The sequence below is a fragment of the Gigantopelta aegis genome, chromosome 3 (genome assembly GCF_016097555.1).
Source record: "Gigantopelta aegis isolate Gae_Host chromosome 3, Gae_host_genome, whole genome shotgun sequence".
Taxonomy (NCBI): Eukaryota; Metazoa; Mollusca; class Gastropoda; order Neomphalida; family Peltospiridae; genus Gigantopelta; species Gigantopelta aegis.
The window spans coordinates 74019952-74041574 of NC_054701.1; the positions used below are offsets into that span (position 1 = coordinate 74019952).

At 38.1% G+C, this 21623-nt stretch overlaps 1 protein-coding gene across 2 annotated transcripts; it reads left to right on the forward strand.

Annotated features, from left to right (window-relative positions):
* The first annotated feature begins 712 nt into the window (after positions 1–712).
* Positions 713–14707, forward strand: LOC121369064 (ankyrin repeat and SOCS box protein 13-like). Of its 2 annotated transcripts, none has more exons than XM_041493894.1 (6): positions 713–842; positions 8093–8277; positions 9330–9480; positions 11543–11677; positions 12978–13172; positions 14026–14707. In XM_041493894.1, the coding sequence occupies exons 1-6, from the start codon at positions 767–769 to the stop codon at positions 14151–14153; spliced, it is 870 nt and encodes a 289-aa protein (XP_041349828.1). In that variant the 5' UTR covers positions 713–766; the 3' UTR covers positions 14154–14707. The 2 variants fall into 2 exon arrangements, with proteins under 2 accessions (XP_041349828.1, XP_041349829.1); XM_041493895.1 differs by having other exon boundaries at positions 719–846.
* Positions 14708–21623: the final 6916 nt, after the last annotated feature.

The following is a 21623-nucleotide window of genomic DNA, read 5'->3' on the forward strand; positions in this document are numbered from 1 at the left end:
CCCAGCACAAAAATACATATCGGCTATTGGGTGCGTTGGTTAGGGAATGCAGCAAAGACCAAACTTTATTTTTGAAATTAGAACAAATTCAGATATCACCCCAACCACTACCCCCATTTTGTACCATAAAGTGCAGGCCCGTAGCTAGCATGTTTAGTGGGGGAGATCGAAATTTCATGTAAACGGAACACATCAAATGTGAGCGCCGTAGATGGGGAGGGGGATTCCCCAAATTTATATATACAAAGTTTTTTTGCGAAATATACGTTAACAAATTGCATTAAGTTGTGGTATGCATGTAAAATGGGCTGGTCACAGATCCAAGACAAGAAACCGTTTGTTTTCAGTCGTACCAATGTATTTATAATAAATGATACATGGCAAAAATTGTAACAGATTTAAGTCTACTGGAACACATTGACTACTAATCAGCGGTTATTGGATGGCAAATGCACAGTTATATTGACACTTGGTCACAGATGAAATCCGCTGCCGCCACATGGCTACTCTTTCCATTTCCCACTTAAAATATGTTGACATTCTGTAAACAAAGTTTCTTTTCCCAGTAATAATTTATAATAAAGCTGCAGTGTATCGTTGTTACTTAATAGATTTTCGTCAAATGTGGAAACATGGAACTTGCAACTATGATAATGCACCTTTAAACCTGTATTTCTGTGGGGAAAATAGAGTTACTTCCCTTCCATATTCTTTTCATACCAAAACCACGTTTGTTGCGATTATGTAAACAAGTTTGACAGATGTCATGTCGGATTTAGCTCTGGAGGCAGCTGTTGATGAACTTTTTATAAATATAGATGAAAATATGATACAGTCTTATTGTAGGTATTGCTGTGGCTGTAAACATAACACATGTTTGCGCAAAGGCGGTCGGTGGCATAAAATATCCGCCTGAACACCCCCCCCCCCCCCCCAACCCCTACATACACACGCTTCGATGTTTTGGAGTGGGGGATTGGGGTAATTTGGCACGACGTAAAACGAATAAAAAACGTAGATTTGGAAATCAGAAAAATCTATTATGATGTCCAGTTTCCAGTGTGAAAAAAAAAACATTGGTCAAGATATAAATAAAATAGCGTTGTTCACTGAAAAAATTCTTCTTCTTTATTTCTTTATATATGAATAATGCAAATCACATGGCACATTCTAAAACATAAGTAAGAATATTTAAATAAATAGGGAATAACTGGTTACTGTCTTAAGATATCGGCTTTATCCTGCTCAAGTTAGAATGGTGAATGCAGTGGGGCTCTGCCGAGCAGCAATAGCCATTCAACCTGAGCCGGATAAAGCAAAAAAGCAACTACTTAGACTTGATGTTGGGACAAATTGCAAATTATTGCCCCATCATATCTCGCAACACCATAATCAAAACATCCACATCTCTGCCTTGCATCTGGCAGTCAATACGCCTACATTTTGGCTTCCAATCCACCGGGGGTCATTTTCTGGATTTTGATGAAATTCAACTACAGCCAGAGGAAAGACCGGAAGATCTCTTTCAGCGCCTAACTGCATTTGTAGAAGACAATCTACTCACACATGATAGTGGCATCAGTCACCATGGTGACCAGGTTGCTGAAGATGAGGAAATGTCTCCATCTCTTGAGAACTTCATTGTTCTTCAGTGGCTGAGACTTATCAATAAAGACCTACCTAGACTTATCAAACAAAGGTATGGCACAGAACTTAGATCAAGAACTTTAGCATCAATCAAGCCAGAAATATCACAAGCTTTGCCATCATTAATCGATGAATTACGCACATCTGAAGATGCAAAGGTCATGCGCTCTTCAGCATGGCGGTCGCAACAAATACCCAGACACCAACAGGCTAAGCATTTTACCTCTCGGACGCCATCCAAAGTATTCCCCATATGCAAAGCAGCAGACCGTTCCTATGATTATTTCCTGAGCCGTTGCAAACACCTTCCTGAAAGTGATCGCAAATTCCTTCTAAAAGCTCGACAAATAATCAACATAGCTGACAACCAGGACTCTGCAGACACTGATGACGACGAACAAAACGAATCGCCATCTGAATCTCACCAGTCTTTTAGTGCTTCTACACTGAGAGTGCAGATCAGACAGTCACCCTACATAAATGTGTTTTACAAACATAACAATGTTTGAGTAACTCTTGACACCGGCGCCACTGGAAACATGGTCAGGTTATCAACTGCACAAGCATTGGGATTTCACATCAAGAAAACATCACAATCAGCTCATCAAGCAGATGGCTCATCTCCCTTGAATGTGATTGGAGAAACTACTGCCACTTTCCCTCGGGGAGATAAGGAATTCCATTTTGAAGGCTTGATCGTGGAACAACTAGATGTAGACATACTTGCTGGGACACCATTTATGGAAAGTAACGACATCGGCATTCGACCTGCAAGGCGTCAGATAAGTCTTAAAGATGGTACACTTGTTCACTATGGCTCTATATCTGAAACAAAGGATCAACACACCATTCGCCGAGCTTGTGTACTCAGAGCACTACCTACTACTACCACAGTGTGGCCCGGTGACTATGTTGAAATACCAGTGCCTGATGACTATGCACTTCAAGATGATTTGTATGCTGTAGAACCACGAACCGATAACATTCATGCTACACAAGCCAAAACATGGCCTCCACACAGTCTCCTCCAAAGTGTTTCGGGGAGAATTCGCATACCAAACACAACCGACAGTCCACAACTCCCGAGGAAAAATGAACATTTTTGCCAGATTCGACCAGTATTCATCCCAGAAGTTGACAATGTCAGTGACAAACCACATCTCCCCAGAACAAATACCAAATCACAGTCATATGGCAAGTTCTCAGACCAAATTCAAATAGACCCTCACCGTATTCTCTCTCCAGAAATCAGAAAGGAATTCAGTGCTCTAGTTCAGGAATATGATGATATATTTGACCCTTCCATAGAATGCTATAATGGTGCCAGTGTTCCATTCCAAGCAGTAGTTAACATGGGTCCAGTACAACCTCCTCAGAGGAAGGGAAGAGCACCCCAGTACTCCAGAAAGCAACTCGGAGAACTTCAACAGATGTTCGACGACCTCGAGGACAAGGGAGTTTTCAAACGTCCTGAAGATGCAGGTATCAAGGTTGAATATGTTAACCCTTCCTTCCTTGTCAGAAAGCCATCAGGCGGCCATCGCCTGGTCGCATCATTCGGTGATGTTGGTCGTTACACCAAACCTCAGCCGTCCCTGTTACCTGATGTAGATTCAACATTGAGACAAATCGGTCAATGGAAATATATTATCACCACTGATCTGTCCAGCGCTTTCTACCAAATACCACTTGACAAGAATTCCATGAAGTGTTGTGGTGTTGCTACTCCGTTTCGCGGTATCCGTGTATACAACCGATCGGCAATGGGTATGCCAGGTTCAGAAACTGCACTAGAGGAACTTATGTGTAGAGTTCTGGGAGATTTATTGACGGAAGGGGTTGTCACTAAACTTGCTGATGACTTGTATTGTGGCGGAAATACCCCTGAAGAATTAATCAACACTTGGCGTCGGTTGTTGACAGCCCTTCGACACAACAACTTAAGACTGTCAGCACACAAAACAATAATCACTCCACAATCAACCACAATCTTAGGATGGAATTGGCAACAAGGCTGTATTCAGGCTAGTCCTCACCGCATTGCTACTTTAGCGTCGTGTTCGCCTCCCAACACAGTCTATGGTTTGCGCTCATTCATTGGTGCATACAAAATTCTCACCCGCGTTATACCCGGCTGTTCGAAGATCCTTGCCCCTTTTGATGATATTGTCGCAGGTCGCCAGTCAAAAGATGAAATAGTTTGGAGCAATGAACTTCATGATGCCTTTTCTCATGCCCAGACAATGCTCTCGTCAAACAAAGCAATCGTTCTCCCAAACCCAAAAGACCAACTTTGGATTGTTACAGATGGAGCTGTTAAGGATCCAGGCATAGGAGCAACCTTGTACGTAACTCGCCACAATCAACCTCGCGTTGCAGGATTCTTCAGCGCAAAACTCAGACCACGTCAAGTCACATGGTTACCATGTGAAATTGAAGCACTGTCGATTGCCGCTGCCACAAAGCACTTCAGTCCTTATATCATCCAGTCCAGTCTGAAACCTATCATCCTCACTGACAACAAACCTTGCGTCCTTGCTTTTGAGAAGTTATGCCGTGGCGAATTTTCAGCAAGTCCTCGGGTTTCAACTTTTCTATCTACAGTCAGCAGATTTCAAGCCTCCGTCCGTCATCTAGCTGGTAATGCAAATATCCCATCAGGCTTTGTTAGCCGAAATGCTCCAGAGTGAGTGTCACAATGAATCGTGTCAAATATGTACTTTCATCCAAGAAACTGAAAATTCTGTGGTTCGACACATTCTCATAGATGACATACTATCAGGTAAGACTCGGATACCCTTCACCACAAGATCAACTTGGCACTCACTACAAGAAGAGTGCAAGGATTTACGGCGTACCCATTCTCACCTGATTCAAGGTACTCGCCCTTCGAAGAAGCTCACCATTGTTACATCAATACGGTAACCATTGCCAAAGATGGTCTCCTCGTCGTAAAGCGAACTGATCCACTATTCCCCACACGAGAATGTATTGTTGTATTCAAGGTACTCGCCCTTCGAAGAAGCTCACCATCGTTATATCAATACGGTAACCATTGCCAAAGATGGTCTCCTCGTCGTAAAGCGAACTGATCCACTATTCCCCACACGAGAATGTATTGTTGTTCCCCGACAAGTTCTAGAAGGTCTCCTCAATGCTTTACATATTCAGTTGAATCACCCATCAGCATTTCAACTAAAGAAGGTAGTTCAAAGATACTTTTTTGCGCTTGACTTGGATCGTTCCATTGACTCTGTATCCAACAACTGCCATCAGTGTGCTGCTCTGCGCAAGACTCCATCTACCATTGTCGAACAAAGTTCAAGTAATCCACCTGAGACTGTAGGCAGTCCCTTTGCTGCGGATATTCTTAAACGAGAACGCCAAGTCATCATAGTTGTGAGGGAATGTGTTACAGCCTTTACAGTCGCCTGTCTGATTGATAATGAACGTAGTGATGTCATTCGACAGGCATTGATTCGTTTGTGCATAGAATTACGCCCTCTTGACGGACCCCCAGCAGTCATCCACACAGATCCTGCTCCAGGCTTTCTCGCGCTGGCAAATGACAGTTTCCTACACAAACACAGAATCACTCTTGAAATCGGTAGGGTCAAGAACATAAACAAAAACCCAGTTGCTGAAAGAGCAATACAAGAATTGGAAAATGAACTCCGTCATCAAGATCCTACTCGTGGTCCTGTTACTCCTACCGAGTTAGCCATAGCAGTCGCTAGTCTCAATTCCCGCATTCGAAACCGTGGCGTATCATCTCGTGAAATGTGGACTCAGAGAGACCAATTCACAAGCAGCCAATTACCCCTTTCTGACCAACAACTTATTACAGACCAACACTCCGCCAGATTATCAAACCACCCACACAGTGAATTATCCAAAACTCCTAAAGGAATCCAATCAACCATGCCTTCAGTACACATTGGAGATTTAGTGTATCTGTATTGTGACAGAAATAAGACATGTGCACGTAATCGATATCTTGTTGTGAACATTGACGGGCCATGGTGCGACATCCGCAAATTTGTTGGATCACAACTTAGAAATAACTGTTATCGTGTTAAACGTTCTGAGTGTTACCTAGTACCAAACAAGACTTGTCAAATTCCACAGTGTACTTCCGGTGACACAGATAATGATGATGAAACACCCCCAGATCCTGACGTTGACACAAGTTATGATCTTCCTCTGATTCCAACTGAGATCGCCTCGCCTCTACCAGACATATCTTCACAATCACTGGACAACATCCTGGACACAACAACGGAGAACTCGCTACTCCCCTCCAGACCACGACGACGGATAAATCTACCAGGTCGATTTAAGGATTTTGTGTTGAACTAACATTCACCATGTTTTTGTTCTAACCACGACATAGAAATATACTGTGTCAGTGTCATGAATCTGCATTTAACTATCGTTTACCATGTTTTATTCCAGACCCCAATGACAAGAACATCTACCGCGTCGATTTTGACGATTTTGTGTTTTAATAGTAACCATACATTTATTATACTCACAGACAGTAAGTTCTAACCTTAACATTAACAGTACAAAAACAAAAAGAAGAAAAAAGTGGTTACGCCAGATATTATGTTAGCAACCTTAGTTGGAGTTATCTCCCTTGATGTATTGGGTGAAAGTAATCGCCCTTGTTTTTCACTCTTCCTTCTCCTTTTGTATTTGTCAAGTAAAGTTGTGTTTTACTTTCTAAGTTTGTGTTTCTGATCAGTAACTATTAGGGTGGCAACTTTTCTCTTAACTGGCGTTGAGTTTATCACACAATACCCTGTGATCTTAATAAAAGAGGCACTTCTTTTTAGTGTGTCTAGACACTGTGTCTAGGGACCGTCTAAATATACACCTGCCAATCAAGAACCACAGGTACAGGCCACGGAAAGAAAATACCAATTAAGCAAGAAATCACTCCGACTATTATTTCAGTACGTGGGTTAATTTATATACAAAATATAATACAGTTATTTCAACACTTTGACAATGGTGGTTTATTTTGTATTGAAAAATAAACCACATATACACGTTGCTGTGTTACTGGGATAGATATTATTACAGAACATTACAATGCATCAGCAAACATCAGGTATGTTTTGTTTCTTCAGTTCGAAGACTAATTCCTGACGTGACACGTTAAGTATTACGTAACCATCAGCTCGCCAGAGGGCATATTCACTGGGATGGTACAAAATGGCTGTGCCCGTCATATATAATAGCCGTCACATTTAACCGTTTTATTAATTAACTATACGATTATACTTGTTGATATTAAGCAATAATGTGCATTATGTATCGTTGAATATGCACACCAGTCCAAAAGCCTTGCTTTAACATTCCTTTAAGACCGTAACCAGTTATTTATTTTATCCAACAATCCATTTTTATGTATGCAAATAGAGTATCGTCAACCTAGCAATGCTTTTGTCGTATGACATCATACAAGATAAATGAAGTAATTTTTTGTAAGATGTTACATACATTCTGTCACATTCAAAAAGTGTTTCTAAACTCTAATTCATAATAAATAGACAAGTTTTATATTGTTATCACAAAACTAAAAGTTATTTGTATTTACTGTACTTCAACAAATGATTTAAAGAGTATGTTTATTGAAAATTAGTTTATCTTTATATAAAATACAATCAACCTGAGGTTTCTGTAAAGTATAGAGTTACCTCTCTTCTAGATATCCTGACTTGTGTTAAAGGGAAACTAAACTCAAACATGAGCCTTATGTGTTGGAAAGATGCATACCTGGTCCACCAACACATACAGACCATTTAAGAAATGAAAAATGCATAATTTTAGAATTAATAAAAAAAACTGGATTATTCCTGCTAATATTTTGTTTTGTGTTCTTCGCATCCAGTACTCTAGCTGGGGAGGACGCTCCGTCGGCTCCTACTAACTCTTGCATGCACAGTGTTTACAGCTAATGCAGTAATTAGCAACAAGGCGCTTCAGTTTAATCACCTGACTTGTAAAACAACATAAATGACTTGATAATGTAATAAACTATTTAACTAAATATATTTTAATTTGCATTAACAGAACAAAATGGGGAAATAGTATATTTCTCTCATAAAAAATCCCCCCCCCCCTCCCCCAAAAAAAAACAATCCCATACTATTAGGCCTATTGCAAAAGCAAAAATGACCACCCACAATACCCAAGTAATAATTTTCTTTTCTCTGGGACTACGTAATTTGTTAGTTCTGTGATGGAACAAAATGGCTGTGCCCATTATATATAATAGCCATCACATTTAACCATTTTATTAATTAAATGTAATGTTGATATTAAGCAATAAAGTGCATTATATATCGTTGAATATGCATACCAGTCCAAAAGCCTTGCACGAGCATTCCTTTAACACCAGTATGATCTAATAGCTACTGGCTTTTTATGTTTTCAGTGAATCATGAGTACCCGTTTCATTTGGCATCTCGGGATGGCAACACTCCGATGTTGTTAGCCCTGATTCAGCGATGTAGAGACCGTGTTAACTCTGCCACAACTGACCTTGTGCGACCTCTACATGAGGCTTCTTTATTTGGTCACCTTGATTGTGTGAAAGCTCTGCTGAAAGCTGGAGCTGAGGTTTGTACTTATTTCATGTTATAACATACGTATAAAATGTTATAAAAAAATCTAACTTGTCAGTGTCTGATCTACTAAAAGTACTGAGTCCATATCCTGATTGCATGGCTCAAACTTAACAACAGCACTGAAAGCAGTTGCAGTTGTGATATGATTTACCATACGTCAGATACTTTACTGATAGCAGGGTTATTTTTGCTGCTAGATAGATATTATTGTCATTGGTTGAAGGGATATTATTTAGTATTTATATTTGGTTTATATACTGGTTTAAATTTGCTGTCTCAAAATTGCTCAAACCTAAAGTGAATAGTCCTGTCTCTGTAAAGCTATAATTTATGTTTATTTTTATTTTTTTATTTGTGTATTTTATATTTAAGTCATGTTCAATGGCCTTACAGAGACAGAACATAGGTTATGTTAAAATCTGAGACATAAAGCCATTGAGCATGATACATAAATATAAAATAGACAAATAATTAAAAAAAAAAATACGAAATATGAAATAATTCACAGAGACAGTTCTCATATTCAGTCTAGCTCAAACTCAGGGTGAATTTTAATCCCCCTTTGTTTTTGCACATGATTTTTAAAGCCCATTTTTTTCATTTAGCTAAATTGACTAATATACTTCATTTTGACACTCCTTTGAATGCTTGTTTATTTCCAGATTGACTATCCATGTATATTGTTACATAATATTTGTAATATAGTAAATATTTTAAACCTTTTTTTTCCTTTTGTTAGAATGCTTACCTGAGGTTTGCAAGATTGATTGCCCTTAATGGCATCAGCTTTTTCCCCCAATCCCAGCCAGTGCCCCTTGACTGGTAATTAAAGGTTGTGGTATGTAATGTACTGTCTGTGGGAAAGTACATATGAAAGATCCTTTTCTGCTTTATCATTATAGAAGTAGCTTTTGTGGTAGCAGTGGGTTTCCTCTTTTCGTTTCTGTTTACCAAATGTTGAAATAACTATTTAACAGACATCAAATAGCCATAGTTTAAAATGTGCTGAGGTGTTGTCAGACAAATATTCCTCTCTTTTTTCAGGTTAATGTTAGAAACATAGATGGTGCAACGCCATTATGTGATGCTTGTTGCTGTGGAAACACAGATATTGTCCAGATTCTGTTGTCTTATGGGGCTGTGGTGAATCCACCGCTGCTTCTAGCTACACCCTTGCATGAAGCTGTTTTGAGAGGTAAACATCTTAAATATATTATGGCAAGAATCAGTCAGTCATTATACAATGAAACTGGGCACTCTGTAAACTGGAACTCCCTCAAAACTGGATGCTTTTCATTGTCCCTTTTTAAATATCAGTACAGAACAGAACCTCTCTAAACCAGATACCCCTTCAATCCAGACTATTTTCTTTGTTATGTGGGTGTCTGGTTTAGAGTGGTTTCACTGTATGTGTGGTTCTGTGAAAACCTTTTTTGTACACATTAGACCAACCTACATGATAAAGGTTCACGGGATTGATAGAGAAGAATAAGAAGTTGATGGACCCATGCTGGGTATAGTTTACAAACAGATACAAGATCAAGGGATTGATAGAGAAGAATAAGAAGTTGATGGACCCATGCTGAATAAGAAGTTGATGGACCCATGCTGGGTTTAGTTTACAAACAGATACAAGATCAAGGGATTGCTACAGAAGAATAAGAAGTTGATGGACCCATGCTGGGTTTAGTTTACAAACAGATACAAGATCAAGGGATTGCTACAGAAGAATAAGAAGTTGATGGACCCATGCTGGGTTTAGTTTACAAACAGATACAAGATCAAGGGATTGCTACAGAAGAATAAGAAGTTGATGGACCCATGCTGGGTTTAGTTTACAAACAGATACAAGATCAAGGGATTGATAGAGAAGAATAAGAAGTTGATGGACCCATGCTGGGTTTAGTTTACAAACAGATACAAGATCAAGGGATTGATAGAGAAGAATAAGAAGTTGATGGACCCATGCTGGGTGTAGTTTACAAACAGATACAAGATCAAGGGATTGATACAGAAGAATAAGAAGTGGATGGACCCATGCTGGGTTTAGTTTACAGATACAAGATCAAGGGATTGATACAGAAGAATAAGAAGTTGATGGACCCATGCTGGGTTTAGTTTACAAACAGATACAAGATCAAGGGATTGCTACAGAAGAATAAGAAGTTGATGGACCCATGCTGGGTTTAGTTTACAAACAGATACAAGATCAAGGGATTGATAGAGAAGAATAAGAAGTTGATGGACCCATGCTGGGTTTAGTTTACAAACAGATACAAGATAAAATAATAATTATAATAACAACATGGCCCATTACATGTAAAACAATAGACAAACTCACTATATGGTTTCGTGTGCATTTGTAAATTTATAATTAATTAAATAATGAAGATCCCTTGCTTTTATTGACCAGTAATCTCTTCTGTCTTGACCAAAGTTTGTTTTGTTTAACAACACCACTTGAGCACACTGATTTATTCATCATCGGCTATTGGATGTCAAACATTTGGTAATTCTGACATATAGTCTTAGAGAGGAAACCTGTTACTTTTTTCCATTAGTAGCAGGGGATCTTTTATATGCACCATCCCACAGACAGGATAGCACATACCACAGCCTTTGATATACCAGTCATGGTGCAATGACCGGAACGAGAAATAGCCTAATGGGCCTATCATGACCAAGTATCAGTACTACCACCATAACAGTATGTTAAGCACCAAATAGCCATAGATTAAAATGTGCTGGGATGTTGTATAATTATTCCTTTCTATTTTATGGGCATCAGAAGATGTCAGCAATTGGAGGAGCAAGTTATATACTAATTCACCTTTTTTGGGTGGGTTGGGGAAGGAAGGAAGGACATTTTTATTTAACAACGCATTCAACACATTTTATTTACGGTTATATGGCGTCAGACATATGGTTACGGACCACACAGATATTGAGAGAGGAAACCCACTATCGCCACTTCATGGGCTACTCTTTTCGATTAGTAGCAAGGGATCTTTTATATGCACCATCCCACAGACAGGATAGCACATACCACAGCCTTTGTTACACCATTTGTGGAGCACTGGCTGGAACGAGAAATAGCCCAATGGGTCCACCGACGGGGATCGATCCTAAACTGACCGTGCATCAAGCGAACGCTTTACCACTGGGCTACGTCCCCTCCTAATGATACCTATGCTTCTTGTTTCATTGTGTGTGATTATATTAATTTACTTTTCTTTTTTTCTTTTTTCTTTTGTTAGACAACTGGAAGTGTACCGAGCTGCTGGTTGATGCTGGTGCCAAGCTCGATTCATCAGACTGTCACTTTGGTACACCTCTTCACATATGTGCCATGAAGGGCTACACCATGTCAGCAGAAATCCTCCTAGCTGCAGGTTGGCATATTATGGTGAAACTGAAAATCTAAACCGGATCACATCGGAGACCTAATATTTATCCGATTTAGAGGGTCACATTTTTATAATTTAGAAAATTCTGAACCATGAAACTTAAATTGGCTGCTTTTGCAGAGTCGGTTTAAGGATCGGCAGGGCCTGTAGCACAAATAACAGCAGGTCCCCCCTTCCCAAGATGTATATTTTGTAACCCTATCAGGGAAAGGGTAAAAATGAAATGAAAAGTATATACATTACCGCAGGACCCCTTGAAGCACGAGGCCTGTAGCATGTGCTACTAGGATAAACTGATAATTTTTTTTAAAAGTGAAAAAGAAAAAAAAGGTTAAACTGGCTCTGCAGTTTTGACAGGATTCCGGTTTGTTCAGGGTCTGGTTTAGATTTCACTGTATATATTTCATGTCTTGTTATAAATTCCGGTTTGTTCAGGGTCTGGTTTAGATTTCACTGTATATATTTCATGTCTTGTTATAAATTCCGGTTTGTTCAGGGTCTGGTTTAGATTTCACTGTATATATTTCATGTCTTGTTATAAATTCCGGTTTGTTCAGGGTCTGGTTTAGATTTCACTGTATATATTTCATGTCTTGTTATAAATTGGGAGATCAAAAAATGATATTAAATGAAAAATTGGGGAAACCTTTCAGGATCCTGAAAACTACAGCATTACTGTGAGCTTTTAATAAAATAACATGGTTAGGAACGGTTTTCTTTTGGATAGCAATAAATTCCAGAAATTTTTGTTTAATTTGTTTTTCATCTCTAAACATTAGCATATTTGCATTATTTATACTGGGGGTGCAGTAGAGAGCTCGCCTGAGGTGGTTTCATCGTAGGATTGAACCACCTCGATGGACTTATTCTCTCATTGTGTTTTATCCCGTCCCAACCAATGCCCCACATTTGGTATATCAAAGGCCATAGTACGTTTTGTCCTGTTTGTGAAACAGTTCATATAAAAGATTCTCTGCTGCTAATGTAACAAGTTTACTCTGAAGACCACAAGTCCTCATTACCAAATGTTTGACATCCAGTAACTGATGATTAGAAAATCAGTGTGCTCTAGTGGTGTCATTAAACAAAACAAAATAACATTTTACTGGTTTCAAGGCCATTCCTAAAGTTAAAGTTTGTTTTGTTTGTTGATTAACCAGTTTTTTTAAGGTATCAATGTTTTTGTCTGGTTTTAATTTAAAGCTTATTGATTAACCAATTGAAAAAATAACAAAAAATTGGATAACTGATTTATATTTATTTATTTTTAATTTTTTCTTCCAAGGTGCCAAGGTGAATGTAATTCACATGCATAATGCACCGTTACACGAAGCCGCTCGGTCCCAGTACATGGAGGTTCTGTTGCTACTCTTGAACTATGGCGCCAACGTGTATGCTAGAAACAGCCACTCCAAGACTGCCAGTGACCTGGTGCCCAGCAGCACATCTCCAGCAAAACAGTTACTTCAGTACTGGGAAAGTAAGGCAATAATGTTTAGTAGCGTAGTATTAATCTGGGCCCATATTTTTTAATGTATCTTAGCACTACCATTTTAAGCTATGACGTCACTATGGCGTGTGCTGTAGTGACGTCGTAGCCTACAATGGTTTATGATTTCGTAAGGCTAAGATAGCTTAGAAAATCCCTAGCATGATTAGCATCCTTAAGTCTTTCGGACACGGACTAAAAATAGCAAATTAATAAGAAATTATATTTTACAGGACATAATAAGTTGAAATGAATTGCATAGTTTGGGGGGTGGGTGGGTTGGTGGGGGGGCTTTTTTTTCATATACTATATCTAGACATCTCAACCTTTATGCATTTTCCTCTTTTTACAATGGACTGGTCTGAAAGTCCCCACAACCAATCATTTGGGTGAGGGGGGGGTATTCAGCATTTTTTTTTTTTTAAATAGGTGCTCCTTTGAAGTGCTTGCATCGCAGGATCGAACCACCTCAGTGGATCCATTCAACTGATTGGGTTTTTTCTTGTTCCAAACAGTGCATCAGAACTGGTCAAAGGCTGTGGTATGTGCTTTCCTGTCTGGGAAAATGCACATAAAAGATCCCTTGCTGCTTTAAGAAAAATGTAGCAGGTTTCCTTTGATGACGTGTCAGAATTACCAAATGTTTGACATCCAATAGCCAATGATTAAATAATCAATGTGCTCTAGTGGTGTCGTTAAACAAAACAAACAAACTTTTTTTAATGGGGACAAATGGAAGTTAAGAAGTCAACTTTTATAAGAATGTTAATTTTATGTTCGATTTATATATTATGGTACAGTTAAGATTGATATATTAATATATAAATTGTTCCCTTTTTTGCAGGTAATCCTCGAGCTCTTTGTTATTTGTGTCGACAAACAATCCGTGACACATTGGGCTGTACACGACTATCACATATAAATCACTTTTTACTTCCAAAATTTCTTAAAGACTACTTGTTATTTCTTTAAAATGAAGTTCGTGCATATTCATCATAATGATAGTGTTGAACATTATAAGACTATTGTAGGTGAATGAATGAGATTAAGACTGGTTTTGTTTGGCAAGAGTAGATAACTCTCATCATATTTGACATAATTCACCTTCCACTGTGGTTGGTCTATAATTTTAACATTGCCAAAGTAAATTGTGTACATACATACAAACAAAGTGAAGTGTTACATTGTATGTAAATAAATATCAAATGAATGTTCTATTAATTAAACAGTGTTAACATGTTTATCTCATTGCCTTGGCTTTTAATAAGTGCTAAATTATGTGAAAATTATTGTTTATCATCATTAGTTTTTAAGTTACAGCATTTTATTGTTATTATTAATTTTTTTATATATATAAAATCTGAAGAAAAAGTTATTGTAGGCCTGTATTTATGTGTGTTTACATGTGACTTGTATAATCATGGCCACTGCCTAATATGAACTAAAAACTGTTATTGTATGAGATGTTGCTTTTCACCATTACACTCATCTCACTGACAAACTAATATTAAAATTATTTTACATTATTATGAGGTTGTTACTTTTGTGGGGTGAGGTATTGGGGAGGGTTACCAGAATGTGAAAAATAGTATATGAAGTAAATATTTTTTACTTAAACATTTTAATCAAGAACATAACCATTTTATATATGGAGAATAATACATGAGTGGCCGTTAGATACCATTTATCTCACAACGAGTTGTTTTAAAATGTATCTAACGAGCAAAAGCGAGTTTTATACGTTTTTAAACGAGTTATGAGATAAATGGCATCTAACGGACACGAGTGTATTATTCTATTTCTTACATTTCTAAGTTATTTACAGCCATTGCACTTGTAGCCGACGTACGTGTCACAGACACATGAATGTCAGGTTATTTATACTTCACAGTCTAATCGATTTCCATCATGTAGTTTTTCACTGCCAGTCGTGTCTTGAAATTGTGTGTTAACAACTATGTGTTACCAAAAATAATGCATGCTGTTCTCACCAACGGGTGTGTAAGAAAGAACCTTTTTTAATTCAGCAAAATCTAAAATTAAATGTTGACTATAAGACTTCATCATATGTGGTCATATGGCATAGAACATTCTTTGTATATACTACTCAAAAGAATTTAAGGGTCAAAAATTTATAACCAAATAAGTTTCAGAGTGTGTGAATCCACCCCTGGCGCGAATACACTCGACACATCGTTGCCTCATGCTGTTGATCAGACGTCTGAAGAACTCTTGGGGAATGGCCTGCCACTCTGCCATAAGAAGTTGACCCAGATCATGAAGGTTGGCCGGAGGGGATGGTTATCCCGAACTCTCCTGCCTAATTCGTCCCAGGCGTGCTCTATTGGGGCCAAGTCAGGCGAATATGCTGGCCAATCCATCCTGGCGATACCTTGTTGTCTGAGAAAGTCCGTTACCACCCTGGCGCGGTGGGGTCTGGCATTGTCATCCTGCAGAACTGCCCCGCCGCCAATCTGCTGAAGGCCTGGGAGAACCAACAGCCGGATAATCTCATTCAGATAGCGGATTCCATTCAGATTGCCATCCACCACATAGAGGGGGGTCCTGTAGTGGATAGAGATGCTGCCCCACACCATGACGCTGCCACCACCGAACCGGTGACATTGTCTAACGTTAACGTCAGCGAAGCGCTCCCCAGGACGTCTGTAGACACGAACCCGACCGTCGTTGAACTGGAAACTAAACCTGGACTCATCAGTGAACATCACTCGACCCCACTGAACACGTTGCCACCGCAGATGAAGTGTGCACCAGTGACGTCTGGCTGTTCTGTGACGTGGTAGGAGTGGTGGTCGAACAGCCTGGCGACGGCAGCGTAGATTATTGGCTCTCAGACGATTGTGTATGGTTTGATCAAACACTCCGAGTTCCAGTCGCAGTCCGCAGATTGTCACGTAATCGGCGTGCAGTGGTTGTGCGTTGACGTAGAGCCATATTGGTGATGTAGCGGTCCTCTCTATTTGTAGTGCTTCGGGGTCTTCCCGAACGTGGACGATTTCGAACAGAATTCATTCCTTGGTACCGTTGCTACAGTCTCAGAGCAACATTTCTTTGCGTATTGCCATCCTGAAGCCAAGCAATAGCCCTTCCTCGATCTTCGATAGTCAGTTGACGTCGTACCATTGTCGAATTTGGAGTGTGCACCGTACACGAACGCAAGCTCCAATTATACGGAAATTCAGCATTGGGAACATGGAATACACATGCAAAGCGTGCAAATGAAGCGCTTTGTGAAAAAGCAAGTTATGGGCACTTAGCAGACCTTTCGCTTTCGCCCTAATTTACGTGCAAATGTAAGCATGTTTTCGCCATTAGAACTAGTCGACAGTGTCAATGACAGTGGATTTTAATTCATTTATGGGTTGCTTAGACCCACTTTCGTCAAAATGGAACAATACCATGCGTGACATTATGGTCTAGCTAATATAATTGACATTCAGAAAATAATGTCGAAAATATCGTCTGACCCTTAAATTCTTTTGAGTAGTATATATTGAAGAAAAACTCAAACTAACTTACTACTTTTCACAATTTTTTTGTGTCCATTGTCTATGATCAATCGTATACTCATGGGGAAAAGTTCCCATTACCCAAAATGTCAGTACTTATTGTGCAATATTTCACACATCTTTAAATGTTCAGGGTTTTTTGCCCCCAGACTGCATATTTTATATTAAAATTGTTCTGATAAACTTCCTTTCAATTTTTTTTTTTTTTTTTTTTTTAAATTGCATTTTGTACTACCAACCCCTAGGAAATACAGTTACGTTTCCTCCCGCGATCTTCTTCAAAACCATCCTATATGAAGGAAGCATCCACATAATACGAAAGGTCACAATACATCTCTGAAAACACCGAGACTTTTCATGACGGACTAAAAAGGATTTTACTACTGTTTTAGAAACAAACACCAAAACTCTTTGCATAATGGACCGGCCTCGGTGGCGTCGTGGTTAGGCCATCGGTCTACAGGCTGGTAGGTACTGGGTTCGGATCCCAGTCGAGGCATGGGATTTTTAATCCAGATACAGACTCCAAACCCTGAGTGAGTGCTCCGCAAGGCTCAATGGGTAGGTGTAAACCACTTGCACCGACCAGTGATCCATAACTGGTTCAACAAAGGCCATGGTTTGTGCTATCCTGCCTGTGGAAAGTGCACATAAAAGATCCCTTGCTGCTAATCAGAAAAGAGTAGCCCATGTAGTGGCGACAGCGGGTTTCCTCTCAAAATCTGTGTGGTCCTTAACCATATGTCTGACGCCATATAACCGTAAATAAAATGTGTTGAGTGCGTTGTTAAATAAAAAAATTCTTTCTTTCTTTCTTTGCATAATGGCAAACATAGCCTATAGTAAACTAATAGCAAACGGGCTATCATCAGATAATATGAATAATGGCCCTCTTTAGTCTAGCAGAAGACAAACATAGCCTATAGTAAATTAATAGCAAACAGAGGCTTATCGCTAGATAATATGAATACGGTTCTCTTTAGTCTAGCAGAAGACCCTGTATTACTTATTCTTAGTTCTTTTTAATTGCACTTTTAAGAATTATGTGAATGGTTATTCAACAGTCATTCAGATGAATCCATAATTATTCTACCATGTCCTAAATTTAATTGAACTCATGACATTCCATTGCTGCAGGACAGATATGTTAGCACTGATATTTTGACCTGGATCTTGTGATCAGCCACATCATGTGATTTGTTTAAGTATTTTTACTGGTATTTGATATTTTGTTTCAAAGTTCTTCCTCTCAAAAACAAAACCTTGCCCTATGCCCCAAGACTTTGGACGATACATCACAGGGGTGTGTGTGTGTCCAATTTTTTATTTTTTTTAAAGTAAAGTTTGTTTTGTTTAACAACACCACTAGAGCACATTGATTTATTAATCATCAGCTATTGGATGTCAAACATTTGGTAATGTTAAGTCTTAGAGAGGAAACCAGCTACATGTTTTTCCATTAGTAGCAAGAGATCTTTTATATGCACAATCCCACAGACAGGATAGCACATACCATGGCCTTTGATATATCAGTTGTGGTGTACTGGCTAGAACAAGAAATAGCTCAATGGTCCCACTCTCCAAAACAAAGTCTCTGAGACTTGTAGATTTATCGCGGCCTTAAAAACGGAACATTAATGTATCTCAATTTCAGCATCTAAAAGGTTGGAATGTGTGCAAGTAGATTCAATATTCAATTGTGAATATTTTGCCAAATCATGTCAAAACAGCAGAACAATTGTTAAGTAGATACATTTATTGCAATATATTCATTCTCTTTTCTTTTTTTTCATAAGAGAATATTTTTTCTCTCTCTAATATACATCATATACAATACATAATTTAATAATATGCTAGAGAAATGAGTATTCAATAAAAGTGTTTATCAAATCATGCAGTATACAAGCAGTATATTATATATACATATGACATTATCCAGGACTTCAAACATTGCATTTTGAATTATGGTCCCAAAATAACACTTTGTAAAACTCAAAATATACTTACAGACCAAAGGTAAAAACAAATTTGTCTAAGGCATATGGAGTTGCTGAGCACAATGAATGTGGAAAATTTAAACATTTCCCCAGGCTACATCATGTACAATAAAATTAATGAGCAGAAATAACATAGTGGTACATACAGTAATTGAAAAATACAATTTTTAGGCTACATCATCTTATGGTAACGAAATTAAAACAAATTTGTTGACCTTTATTGATTATTGAGCAGTTTAATTAAAAATAGAGAAATCTAACTTGCCAAGGGAAACTCAAGATATATGCATGGTTTACGCTGACCAAAAAAAACTGACTTGATTAGTAATTTAGCAAATTTTGTGTTAAAATGTGTTGCCAAATTTAAATCATCTTATCACAAAGGCTCCTTAAATATTGCAAATTTCACACATTAACGTTTTGGCAAATTTATTATTATACATATTTGGTAAATTTAACTTAATTTTTTATTTGGCAATTTTGCAAACATACCTTAAACCCTGACATGTACTTTTATACTAAAACTGAAGAAAAAAAATGTGTTGACAATTAAGTTATTGAGCGAAACCAAAGTGGAATAATCTAAACTGTCAAGAGGCATAACTCCAGATATACAGGTAATCAGAGTAGTAGAGGTTCCAACAATATCAGGCTACAAAATGAAAAGATATACAATGGACATGTACTTTATACAAAAAGTAAAATAAAGCTGCATACTTGTACATGTAAGTTATCGAGTGAGCAAAAAAAATAAAATGGAACAGTCAGTATAAATGGCCATAACTCCGAAATGGTAGTACTTAAATGCTAGTAATTACACTATAAATCGGAATATGCTTGGGGTTTTTTAATTGAGCCAATACAATATTATATTGATTCCCAAAATATGTAGTCTAGTGGTAATTTAATAAGCTGTAAATGTGTACCAAAATTAAAATAAATCTATTGGTTTAATACACATGTATATGAACACCAATGTGGAACCAAATTCAAAACAAAGCAAGCATACTTCAACACCCTAAATGAGTTATGTGATTTCCTGCTTTCAGTGAAGGGCATTCTTTTCTACCATGACTCAAAGCTTGTGAAAATTAGGGGATAGCCCTACTGTGTTTTTTAATTTGGCAACTTATATTGGTAGTTTTAGCTGCATATAACCCATTTTATTGGCGATAAATTAATGCTCGAAAATCGAAAGCCATAAAAGGGTTAAATGTTTTAAACAAATTATTTGATTTTTAGTAAAAATAACATTTACGAATGTCATCATCAAATGGTGATTTCATTCAGAAACCTAATACCAAGAGCTGGATGGCTGGACCATTAGTGGATCGGACAGAAATCGTAATTATTGAAGAGAAGAATGTGTTTTATTTGGAAAAAGATTTGACATTTAACTAACTTCATGTGCAATCAAGACACTAGTGGACGTTGCTTCATACAATTACAAAATATGCATTGTTCTCAGTTTATGACACACTCAGAAATTCTCATTTAAGACATTTGACAGTAAAACATTAGTTCTACTACCTTAAACTGAAGCTAAAATGCCATCAGCTTATTTATTATAAATGTTTATATTTGTAGCTAATCAATTCAAACATTCTAAAATAATAAAAGGATTAATCTAAGAAAGCAGAACAAAGCTTGTATGGGTTTATATTTAATAATTCCACCTTGTAAAAACATTAGAATGTTGAATTATGAACTTGGTACAAAATAAATGTATACATGTTCCCTCATGATTGGACAATAAACAGCAATCTATTGTTTTATAAATACAGGTAACATGAAACACCTATTTTGGAACCCCATTAATATGATCACTGTTCATCAACATTATCTGACAAACATTTAACAACATTTGTAATAAAAATTAGCAAAGTTAATGAAAATTGCATAGACATCATCACTCATTATTAATTAAGTTACTTGGAATCACAAAAATATCATGACTGCTGATTTTTAACTCAGTACCTTCACATATAAACAAAAATACACATAAATGGCACAAAAGTCACAAACATTGGTCCTTCTCTAAATTTCAGATTGTCCATAATGCACAACAGTAAACATACACAAATACTACATGTGTATTTGTGAACAATGGATAATGCGACTTGGTTATATGCATGTATACATGTACAGGACCATCTCAGTAATCATGAGTCGGTTTAAACAGTAGACTGTATGTCCATTTTATATTTCAAAACTAAACGACCTTGATGGCTCTGAGTATTTATCAAGAGAAAGAAAAGGTTGTTGTAGTGAGAAAATACCTTTAAATTTATTTAATTTTTAATATTTTTTTGATAATATACTCTTCAAAAAAAGAAACGCAAAAGGGTACAAATGGGTTATAACTCCGATTTTATGTTTCCTACCGGTTCATGCTTTGTGAATATAAGGTCATTGCATGTCCCAAACACATTCCCACGGTTACATTCGATAAAACGCAGCTACTGTACAATAAAGTTCCAAAATGTGAATATTCGCAAAAACGCAGCCACGTGCAAACCATGTCACCACTGCACGTGCGTTGTCTTCACGTGCAACATGAACACCGACAGTATAAAAGTGCAGGGTGTTCGCTTGCCTGGCCTCTGTATCTGGCCGACAGTTGACAATCCAGGACATGCCACGTCTCAGTGAACCGCAGAGAAACAATGCCATCGGCCGACTAGACGCAGGCGAATCCAGAACGGCCGTTGCCAGGGCATATGTGTCCCAAGCACCATCTCCAGACTGTGGGACCGTTACCAGCAACATGGATCAACACGTGACCTCCCTAGATCCGGTCGAAACGGGTCATTACCCCCGGGCAGGACCGCTACATCCGGGTACGCCACCTTCGGGAACGATTGACTACTGCCACCTCCACAGCGCAGCAATACCAGGTTTGCGCAGGATATCCG